The 12,482-nt window shown below is 35.8% G+C and overlaps 1 protein-coding gene across 9 annotated transcripts in view; it reads right to left on the bottom strand.

Annotated features, from left to right (window-relative positions):
* Window positions 1–403: 403 nt before the first annotated feature.
* The window catches only part of mbnl3 (muscleblind-like splicing regulator 3), a 46,665-nt gene continuing 34,586 nt past the window's right edge, over window positions 404–12,482 (bottom strand). For 3 of the 9 annotated variants that reach the window (XM_053505979.1, XM_053505982.1, XM_053505980.1), the window contains one exon: window positions 8,233–10,408. In XM_053505979.1, the coding sequence (XP_053361954.1) occupies window positions 10,200–10,408 (209 nt within the window). In that variant the 3' untranslated portion in view covers window positions 8,233–10,199. Of the gene's footprint in view, window positions 7,178–8,232; window positions 10,409–12,482 lie in introns of those variants that run through there. The other 6 variants (XM_053505987.1, XM_053505981.1, XM_053505988.1 and 3 more) reach the window with 4 other exon arrangements.

Raw genomic sequence — 12,482 nt, 5'->3', positions numbered from 1 at the left:
GTCTTTGTGTGCAGGTCTTTATGAGCTTTACTCAATAGTTAATAGCAGTATCCTAAAACGAAGGGTCTTAATGGACATGAGTCAGAAAGGATGCCAGGTTATCACAGGGTACCATGTGCACACACATTTATAAACTTAATCATACATAAGCTGATTTAACACTGCCAACCCACCTCATGGGATGTTTGTGGGGGCTATCAGAGAAAAAAACCTGTAGGAAGCCCACACAGACATGAAAAGTTTTGCATGTTCTCCTCATGTCTCCTCCAGATTAGGAACACTGTTCTATGATGGAATGTTCAAAAATATTAGAACATTTTATATGACATCAGTAAAGTTTAGTTTTCACCTGTTGTCTCCAAAGAAAATGACAGCTTCTTAGAAAAGGATACACTCTTCAGAGTTTTCATTTAAGTGCTTTATTAAAATGTCAACCAAAAAGAACAGATCATGTAAGTATGTATATTTTCTATACATTACTATAATCATAAAAGGGATTGGCAATAAGCACAATTTTTTAGCACATACAAGCACAACACGCTAAATAGAAAGAGAAGCATTTCATATAAAGAGTCAGGGCATTCAGGCTTGTCCTACAGTGGGGGAAAGAGGAATCATTAACATATGGCTTCGAAAAAACAATGTGAACATTCTTTAAGCTGCTTCTGATAGAAAGCACTTATTCTGCGTTTAATAAAACTACACCTGACTGACGCCCTAAAAGGGACAAAACCTCAAATCTTCGACAAGACACTGCATTTACATTTAAATCCATAGCATTTTACAACATAAATATGAAACTTAATCCTATACACACATTTTTTATGGCAATACCGGCAACATCGATTTGCACACAGACTTAAATATGATGTGATTAAATATGAGTGATGGATTTACTTGGATAAAAATGAAATAATCAACAAAAAAGCACGGTCTTTACAGAATGTCCAGGCACAGTAAGGTGGACAGCAGAAGGGCGTTAGTAGTTGTTTTCTTTCTTCCTTTATTTAGCACAGTGGTCAAAAGTGTCCTTTCGATTGCATTCATTTATTTTCAGCATGTTCTGTAAATCAGGACTTAAGATATCAAACTTTGTGCCAAGTCCACTTTATAGTTAAAAGGTTTGGGACCAGTTTGTGAACGTGGTCCAAAGGTGCAGGAACCGACATAGACTCAGTCTCTCCCTCACTACTAGGACAAGTGCCATGGCAACAAAATTCTTGGCTTCCAAAGCAACTTTAGACCACATAATGTACAAGATATCTCCAGGTTTCACTGTGTTAATAAGATTTTGTCTTGAGGAAATGCACCGAAATATTTAGAATTATTGATCAGGTTTTGGGAATGTGTGAGTGTTTGAACACTGAGAGGAAACCAAATACAGACACAGATATGTAACTTAAACTCCTTTTTAACCAGTTGCAATGCTTTCCCGCTGTAATCTGACCCTGATGTTGGTGGTGTGTCCTGTATTGGGATGATGGTCAGCCCTCCTTCCTTACAGGCAGGAGTAAAGGGTTTGGCTGCCTGTTATACCGTTTACAGCCGGAAGGGGGCAGAACTTCACCGGTACAGATGTCACATGAGCTAAAATCCCAAAGCAGTTCCATTTTGAATCCCATTTCTTTTCAGCTCTTAGCATCATGAACACATTAAATAATACTAATACTACTACTACTACTAATAATAATAATAATAGCAGAATATATTGTGACACTAAATAGACAATTCACAGCGAAGAATAAACAAAGACAAGCAAGCTATTTATTCTTTGGTTTCTTAGATGCAATGCATCACCTGCATACATTTGGGGGCCATGCTTCTTTCCAAACACCACCAACACATTTAAGGATCAGATATAAACAGCCTCAGTGCTTGGCGTAATAGGCTTATTTTTGTAAACTACAGCAAACTATAAAGCATCTTTTCATTTTCATCTGTTTTATCAGCAAGCAACAACATGCTTATGGTGAGAAAAAGGGCATTAGCAAAAAAAAAAAAAAAAAAAAAACATAGAAAGAATCCCTCCCATTTCTTGAACAACCTAGTAGAAGGATAGATGTTTACCTGTATTCCGAACAATACAGTTATTTCATTTGAACAGGTTTTTCAATATATATATATATATATGTCTATATATTTGTATTTATCTATGCATATTCAAAATAAATTCTGAATATCTTTACTCATTTATGTACATAAGTGCAAACGAGGTGAAGGACACACATTCGTACACTGATGGGGGCACAGCAGGTCCCAGCACAGCTGGGCTAAAGGCTGGCTAAAGAGCACAGGGAGAAAAAATAAAAACAAACAAACAAACAAAAAAAAAAAACGAGACATTACCAGGAGGTTCACGTTCTAGCTTACTACGCCCTACATCTCGTTCTGCTCCTGACATTATCATGTTAAAAGTTTCAAGCACTCATCAAAATGAGTCAATCTGTTAGATCCTTTCTGGTGTCTACCAGTCCAGAGAGCCCTTAAAAAAAAAAGAAAAAAAGACAATTCCCCACCTGGAGTTTTGCTCCAAAATCTCTTTCAATTGCTAGAGGTTATCGAGTTTTTCTTTTACCTAATGATCGAATAAGTCCACTCTAAAGCTCAAACACTGATTTATATCTCAAGCAGACAACAATCCCCTTAGAAAAATAAGAAATCATAAAAACTAAAAAAAAAACAAAAAAAAAACCCTAAACAACAATTAACATGACATCTCCAAATGGACTTTGGACTCGAGGAATCTTTTTTTTTCTTTTGTACAAAATAGGCATCATTTTTAAATCCAAGGTAAGATATCTACACATTCCCTTTCAGAATAAGTTAATCTTGTACGTGAAATCGATTGAAGTGTGAAAGAAATTCACAATTAAAATTCACAAAGGTAGCCATGTTGTAGTTTTGTTGCCATAGCAACAACAACTTACTATCAAGTTACAATGAATTGATCATTGTGATACAAATGTGTATATAGATTAATATTTATATAGAGAGATATTTCTTATTTTTCTCATGTACTACTAACTACACAAACTATGTATCAGATTATTCAGATTATTTCCATTTCATGCAATGAGAGTTTATGCTGTAGAATAAGTAACTGATAAAAAAAAAGATCAAGTTAACTAAAACATGTTCATTTTCAAAATGTAAAACTCACAATAAATTTGCTTAACGATGACGAAATACAGCTAAAATAAGTACCGTTAAGAATGAGATTAGGGTCATGTGACCTCAAACGGTGACAAAACTATAGCAAGGATGCACTAGTAATATGTACATATCAGATTATCTAACTACATTACACGTGAAGACACACTTCTTAAAAAGTGAGTGTTCTTAAAATGCTGAAGCCCCAAACGAGGCATGTTTTTTTTCCTTAATCAAGTATTTTGTTAATTCCAGCTGGATAGCAGTTGGAGAAGGCATAACTCTTGATATGAGAGAATAAAGTGATAGAAAGAGAGAGATAGAAAGAGAGAGAGAGAGAGAGAGATCTATACCTTGGCTAGGCAATGAGACTCGCCCAACTACAGGAAATAATCCATTATACAAATCAACAGCTTAGTACACTCCTAAACAACTGAACAGCCAACATTTACACACACCCACACCGTAACATTTGATAAGTTGTGTACAACACAGACACTCCAATAACACAGTATATCGTCTTTTTGATTTTGCATTTGACCTCAGTTTACTCTATTGAATTTAAGCCCATCATGCTTATTCTATTTTATAATCATGGGAATAAAGCATAACATTATTTTGGGCCAGTTCCGGTAAGGCTTTAAGATGTTCAAGACTAACTGAAATTCTTAAGTTTTAGTCTTGGGTTAACCTTAATTTATGTCTGAGCATTTGGCCTGGAGAGTGTCCTCTAGACAAAATAAAAGGTCACAAATACACTATTTCCAAAGAGGTCCTCTTTTTTTTTAAATAGGTGCAGTGTTTGACCAACAAAATTTGCTTCTCAGTGTGGCTATCCGTAAAAAACAGCACAGCTGTTTCATGTAACGACGACTGAAAAAAAAAAACCTAAAAAAAACATAAAAAAAAACATGACAAGGTCCTTAATAAGTCTCTTAGAATTTTGTTTCTATAGTACATCAACAGTGAATGGCATTGGGAGAATTTTTCTCCCTTGATATGTTGAAATATGTCGTGATTTGTTTCAGGAGGGAAAAAAAAGGTGAGACAGGCATCCTCAAGCTTTAATGACATTCTTCTTTGTCCTAAATGTCACATTCAAATGTATTTTAAGGCTCTTTCCTGGCAACGTTTGCAAGTGAGGTTCATCAGTACCCCGGCTACAGCAGATCCCCCCCGCCTCTACACCTCGGCATTTTTCCCCTCTTCGAATTACCGCTTTCAGCACAATGTGAAATGAACCGCTCTTATGGCTGACAGTCAGCTTTGCCCTGGTTTTTTAGAGTCTGTCGACTTTTGAACATAAGGACACGATAAGTGGTCAAAATCTGTAAGCTGGATTAAATAAACATGTTTTAGAAACATAACACACAGCAACTTAATCCTGATTAAATCAGAGAGCTGCAAAAGAAAAAAAAGAAGATAAACACAAAAGCTGTAAAAAAAAAATGATTACAAAAATGTTCCAGGCCTCAGTTGGTGCTTTATCTTACATCGTTGTATTTTTTCTTTTAAAACAAGCATCTACTCCAATTAAAGCTTATTAAAGGTTTCTCTGTAGATCAGTTCAGAAATGGCCTTTAGCCAAAAGCTACAAGAGCTCCAGTCAAATGGTATAGTGGTATGAGGTGAATTGGAAAAGATTGAAAGCCTGAATAAGAGCACAGCATTAATGACTGCATTAGCTGTAGAGAAAATAACGTTTTCAATCAGTCTGCTTTTGGGCCTTGGCATGTAATAACTCTACTTTTTTTCTCCCCACTAGTGATTGGCACAGAGTGACCCTGCTCCGAGAGTCATTAGCACATAAAGCAGTACACTTGTTTAAAACTCTACTGCTGCCGTTAGTAATTAAATAGGACAGCCAGACTTACCGTAAACATCTATATTCTGTACAAGTGGACTCTACAAATTTCTTACTTTCTAACCACCATGCTATGATTTATTCTCTGAGCGGTCAACTACATTCATCATTGTGTTTCCTGATTACATTTGCACCTGCGTATTTTGTTAAGATGTTAATTTGTGCACATTATCTTTAAATAGAAAAAAAAAGGTTCGATGAATCTAAAAAGACTGTATAGCTTTGGTTGCTGTCACACTGCGAATATCACAGCATGGACAGTTCCCAGATCTTGTGTTACTGTGATATGTAAAAAACAGGGCTAAGCAATAAGCACAGACAAACAGACTGTCACTCGGCAGGAGGGACTGGGCCATGGATTTTGGCAGAGACTGTCCACTCTATACGGAAAGACAGAAGCAGAGATGGTGGCAGACCTGAATATATCACAATGCCTGTGTTCGAGCAAGTCAAACATACAGCTTGGTGTGTTATGAAAACGAGGAAGAAAAAAAAAAGTACTAGGTTACAGGAGATGAGTAATGCGCTCTGACGTGGCTGACTACAGAGAAACAGTTGGGCTTTGAAATGGCACTGCTCCAATCGACGGCCACAGCTGCTGTGCTGGCACTGCCTATCACAGTATGGTGATAAGACTCATCCTGAGCTAGTCATCTATCAGACCTCCTGCGCAGCGCGGGGCTATAGGGCTGTAATCAGACCCTGCAGATCAGTGTACGTCGTCATGCGCAATAAGACACGGGCGTACGCTGGGATTTCTGCTTAAGGCGGATTGCATTAAGGAAAATGGAGGTATTTATAAAGGAATCTACCTAACCTTAGTCTGAATGTTCTACGAAAACAAATCTGTGGTATCTCCATGCATGAAAAAAAACAACACTATGTCTAGTCAACCAGTTGCACCTTGTTGGGATTGGACTTAAATAAACATCACTCTTATGCCAATGACACACTTGTGGTAGAAAAAGTGAATTGGAACATACATAGAATACGAATATACATCGTACATGTATACATATGGTATACATGTACACTGTTATTTGTTTGTCTGTAATAGGACGGTGGTTTGAGTAACAACTTCAATTCAAACCAAATGCATTTTTAAACACATCACTTGCATATCTGTCTTTTACATTTGTGTTTGAGTGAATCTGCTTAAAAGTAAATATTTAGTGTCATCTATACATCTAAGTGTAATGACCAAAGACCAATCACAAGGGGGCCCATTTGCAGGTGCTGTATGTACGGTACAGGCGCTCATTTTCTTGATCAGAATAAAGTGCAGTAAATGCTATACGGACGTGTTGTTTAAGTGCCGCATCTAGTGTGAATTCCAGGTCAGGGACATCTAATGCACTTTAATGAATAAATTATACAAGCAGTAATGTGTCTGCAAATATATATATATACATATATATAAATATATATACACACCCACATTACTGTATGGATAATTACATTAAAAGTTTAAAAAAGAGAGCTCTCATACACAATCCTATCTCTGACTAAAGCCCTGTGCACATTACATTCTTGTGTTTCCTACACAAGCTTTTGCAAAACCGTGTGTGCTGTCAGGTGACATCAAGCCCTAGCTTTACTACTCACACTGCGTTAATCCGGGTCTGAGACCTCACTCTCGTTTGAGGAGGATGCACTGTTCTCAACTTTGTGTGTGTGTGTGTGTGTGTGTTTGTGTGTGTGTGTGTGTGTGTAAGTGTCTGTGTCTACAAATCTGTGTACTCGTATGGCTGTGAATTCAAAGGAGCGCTCAGATTCAGCATCTTCATGCTTCTTAAGTCTCCTTGCAACATGGCACACTTCCTTAAACAGTTGAAGGTCCTAGCTTAAATATTGCCTGTTTTAGCATCAACAAATCTTTTTTTTGTGTGTGTTGACTTTTGTTGACGTGGGGCATCAAATAAGAAGATGAAAGGGTTGTCCTCGGAGGACGCACTGATTAGGCACACTTTTGTTGCATTCATATGGTGAGGTTGGATTTGGGGATGGCAATAGCGGGGTGTTAACTGAGATTGCGGCTGACGCTTACTGAGTTCAGGCTCACCGGCGCCGCCACCAGCAGTTTGGGGATTGGACAGAGGTGTGTTTCCACAGGAATGCAGTGGAGGTCGACAGGGTCAGCATTCAGTACCTCGGCGGGGTCTACTGAATGACAAGGACACAGGAGGATGGAGGAGGGGAAACAGATAAGGAAGAAAAACAAAAGTGTTGAGAAATAAAGTGGTTTTGGTGCAGGTATCGCAAAATATTCAAATGTGAAAAAAAAGCACAGGAATTGTTTAAAGGCTATCTCAAAACAATATCTAATAATGTATAGAAGAAACTGTAATAACCTTGATCTTCTGTTAAGGTGTGTTAGGAGGTTATGTGGCCGAAAACACAGGAAATTAATAGAAGACTTCTTCACTCCACTGTTCTACCCAAATACTTATAATGCAGGTGAGCAGTGCTGACATCAAGATGGAGGACTCTGCAGTGTTTCCCCTCTTGATTAGTGCAACAGCATCACCGGGAATAAACCCTGCCAGTGACAGCAAATTGTACAGCTGGGACTCAGAACTAAATCCCTGCAGCTCTGCTATATTATGAGGTGTGCTTCAGGGATCTAGAGCCAGATGTATGTACACGAAAAGACGCAGTGTCTTTATCAGAAGTAAAGAGATTTATGACCAGTAAGTAAAAATGATGCTTTATAGCCAGAGTTGCCAGATTTTCACTAAATTGGCCAGTTAAAAAACAATACTAAAGCACACGAAACTGTGGATCATTCAATCAGGTTTTTTTTAACATACATATACAGCGTGTGTGTGCGTGTGTGTTGGTGTGTGTATATATATATATATATATATATATATATATATATTACACACAGTATGTATATATAAAGTATATATACAGTATATATATATATTCATAAACAAATTAAACTAAAATAAAAAACTACATTTTAAATTAAATAAAATAGTCATTAAGAATAACATGTAACATCTTATCTGTGTCAAGAAAACAAAGAAACAAAAACAGAGATGAGGGCTCATTATCTTTTTTTATCCATTTTTAATTTAAGTATAAAATCAGAAAAATGAGCCACTATCTGTTTTTTTTTTCTCTTTCATTTTGGTGTTAAAATAATTGAAGAACTGAACCAATTAAAAATTAATCCATAAAGTTTTTTGGACCTTGAATCTTTCCTTTGGGAAACTCTACATGGAGACCCTACTTGCAATCCGCTTTCCTTTGCACTATCTTTATTTTCAATATGAAATTAATTTCTAAAAGACTTTTGGCAAACCAACCGTTCAACAACACGAACTGTTGTATGTTTGCGCGCACAGAGGGCTGGGGCAGTTCTCATACAGATTTCTGTGTTTGTGTGCTATATAGGGGATGAGTAAATTAATGTGAATAAGATTTTATTTATTTTAAATAATAATTCATATGTGGGGGTCAGTGGTCACTGTAGAGGGCCCCAAAAATAAATTAGTTTATGGGAAACGCTAGATTGTGCCACTAAAATGGTTTAAATACATTTTAAAAATGCAAAATTTGCAACCATAATTACTAGACATGTTGTCATAAAAGAATACAGTACTTATTTAAAAAATTATAAAAATATTCTAATCCAGCAATAAAACCGTGCCCTGGCAACACATAAAAATTCAGGACTGTATAAAAAAATTTACTTTTCCATCATTTTTCATATTTTGCTTCCAAAGAGCCAGATCTTCTTGCATTTTCTTTATTGTAGGCTTGAGGAATAGTTCTCTCTTTATTGGCTTTTATTTTTGGTAGGTTTTAAGCTCTCGTTTTTAGTCTCACTCCATGTACCTGATCAGTTTCGGTAAAACATTTGTTCTCATTTCTTTAATTTAATGTACATAGTTTAATTTAATTTAATATGAATAAATGAGGGGTGGCTCAAGACTTTTGCACAGTACTGAAGATACATAAATGTTTTTTGGCACCCTGTGTTTTTTTAGAACAATCTTTGTTATCGTTTTTTATTTAATTTTAGACTTCATTATAAAGTCAGTACGAAAAGCATTTCCGATTTTCAAACATTAAATGCTCCAGAAAAATATTTATACATCAGAAAAGAAAGCAGCACTTTTTATTAAAAAAAAAAAAAAAAAAAAAAAAGAAACCTGCTGGGTTTTGCATGCAAAAAAGAATTGAAATCAAACAGAAATTAAGTAACAGTAATTAATAAAAACAAAGTCACTATTTTGAATGATGACCCTTTATTCTTTGGTACTATTTATGCAGCTTTATATTGAAATTAGCAACAAAGAGCATGCTGCAAAACCAGCCACAGTTATTTGCATGCAAAACCCGGCAGCTTACATTTAGTTTTTTGTCTAAAAAGTGCTTTCTTGCATAATAAGTTGCTTGCTTTTCTGGCAGATAAATATTTTTCTGTAAAATTTCATTTTGGGCTGAAATACTAATGTTTGAAACTCAGATTGTTTTTAGTACAACAAAGCTTGTACTAAAAATAAACACAGGGTGCCTGAGACGTATTCACAGTATTTTATATATACATTTTTATACAGAAGGTGTTATGTATAGTACATTAAGTTTTTTCGAGCAACAGGTGTAAAAACAACTTATTACATCTGGCCCTGAGAAACTTAAACATTCAACAGCTATCAAAATTGCTAACTGTCACTGATGAAACTCAGAAGCTAACATGAAAAACTGTTCAAAAACCAGAGAACAAATGAAGATGGGCACTTGTAATGTAGTTTCACTACACAGAAAATGCTGTGTGCCAACATAGAGTGGAGACATTTGATAAGGCAAGGTGAATACACACAGAGACACGGTGACACAGGGCAACACAGAGGCTCCGCACTGGTCCACAGAGAGTTTAAATCCAGCTGGGTTTAACTAGCACAAACAGCTAGCTCAGGTGGGTTGCCTAGGGCTGGAACTCCCATGTTAAACAAATCACAAATCTCAGAAAAACAGAAGCTCGTTATTGTGAGAAAGTGACTTGGCATGTACTTTCTGTCAAGATGGTTGTCGTTTACACTCTCATCTATCCTCATTAACCGCTTTATCCTAACCAAACACGGAGCACATGCTAGGTATTCTGGACTCAATGATGCCAAGGCATGTTCACACATTCACACTTAAAGCCAATATCAATCACTAATACAACATGTTATTGTGATTGTTCGTTCAAATTGCTGCCTAATAATGCTGGATGTGGTGCCTGTGGACCAGTGCTGGATGCCATACAGCTGAAAAGAGAAGAGGCCAAAATGAAGGGGCAAACCTGATTGGAGGCAGCTGATTCGGCAAAAGGAACATTGGTGACTGGGGTCGTAGCCGACGAAACAGTGGAAGTGGTGGCACCGTGCATCATGGGAACTTTTTTCAGGCGAATCAGACAAGAAACAAGGGAGAAGGGGGAGGTGGAGGGGAGGAGGAATGTTATGAGTACCATGACATTATATGCCAGAGGAAGAGGCGGAACAGTCATGGCAAGTAGCATTTATGTACTGCCAAGATGATTTTCACCCGAGAACATGCAAGTAAAACTTAAAAGTAACACTTTATAATAAAAAAGGATTAGACGGATTTGTAAAGTTTTTTATTTATATGGGTAGCATTATTTGGTTTATTTTTGACTTACTTTAACAATAAAGGATATTACATCAAAATTAGCAATAAAAGTAAGAAATGATTTTTGTATATAGTTCTACAAGAAAATTTGACCAAATACATTTTGTGCTTCCTTTTTTTTATTTAACTAGCTTCACATGCCATACCGCTAGCACTCACTGGAGTTAACGAAGCCTACTTTCACTGAAAGAGCCAATTTGACTGACCAACCACAAGATTTTACCGCAGTCCATTGCACTGGTCCTACAACCAAAATACGTTCAAAACAACAATAGGCCAATTTAGCTCATTTTGGTTTGTTGAATTAAAACGATGCTTAGAATTGGCAGTTTGCTCTAGTTGTCAAGATACATTACTGTTTTATTATGAGCCCGAAGGAAAAGCCTGAGATCAACTGAGTGTCAACAGGTTTTAAAGTAATGTAGCTAAATGGTGAAAATACTGAAGCGTAGTCATACACAGATCTATACTAAAGTTTGATGCCTTTTTCAGGCAGATTTTTTCCAACAAATTGTGGTGTAGTAAGTGAAGAGTTATTTCATCAGGATACAAGCTCAATAGGAATAAAGTACCAAGGCAATTGGAGTCTATTAATGGTTACAACTGTAAGATTACTGAGCAGTAAAAACAGATGCTCCATTTAAGGAACACACTGGACAACGTTTTTAAGATTTTTTTATTTCTTCAGAGAGGAGAACTGCTCATTATTACTTATTTTGATGCCCTGAATTAAAACAGAACAAATAAAACTACTGATTACCCACAGTTTTCCTGATGTTTGGGTTTTTAGGGATATTTATATATATATATATATATATATATATATATATATACACTAAATTTCACCCTATCTGTATATGGGTTTTAATACAAAAAAAGCAAATTTCTTATACTGTGATGGATATGCATGTCTTTGTGTGTCTCTTATTATTAATGATGTATTATATGTACATTATATATAGGCCTGAAATGCAAACCCAAATATCCTGTTTAATGCAGCACATCAAAATAGATAACAATTATCAGCTTTCCCCTCTGAAGTAAAGAAAGAATCCTGCCATTGAAATTCTGAAGCTTGTTACCAGAAAACTGTACAAAAGAGACACCATGACTCTCTGGAGTGCGGAGACGAGTGCTAAAGTTATTGATCAATTGCTGATCTGATGTTTTTCGTTAAACGAAGATGTTCTGAATTTGCACAAAAAATTATTCTCATTCTGTCATATTTAGTATTCTCTTCCTCTGTATGTGAGAAAGTAACAACAGATGTAAGACTTTAAACAATAAAATCTAAAAAGTAAAGATAGAAATTTGTTTGTAATATATCTTGGCATGTGGAACACTTTAAATGTTATATTGATGGCACCAGGCATTAGAAATGAATAGAACATTTTTATATAGTATAATATAATATAAAATTCTATTGTGTATAAATTTTATTTATATTGCCATATAAATTATATCGTAATGTCTAGGAAATTTTATTTACTAGTGCTGTTTAAAATCACTATACAATGTGAGATGAATTTCAAAACAATAGTTATTATAAAGTGTTACCAACTTGAAATAACTAATATCAATACTGCAGCTGTGCACTTAAAAAAAGTCAACAAAGTCATACAATCCAATCAGACAGATATATCTGATAATTGTATTTTGATGGAGCTGGACCATGTGTTGGAAGAAAGCAAAACTAAAACAAAACTGACAAAAACAGCAGAAAATGTAGCCTACACATACAATGCATTCCAGCACAAATCTAGCTTTGAGAAAATGGCAGCTTCCGTCTTTATTTTGACATATCTGCATGTAAGTGATA

The sequence above is a fragment of the Clarias gariepinus genome, chromosome 10, assembly GCF_024256425.1.
Source record: "Clarias gariepinus isolate MV-2021 ecotype Netherlands chromosome 10, CGAR_prim_01v2, whole genome shotgun sequence".
Classification (NCBI taxonomy): Eukaryota; Metazoa; Chordata; class Actinopteri; order Siluriformes; family Clariidae; genus Clarias; species Clarias gariepinus.
Note: the sequence above shows the minus strand (reverse complement) of the source record. Positions and strands in the feature narration are given on the sequence as shown.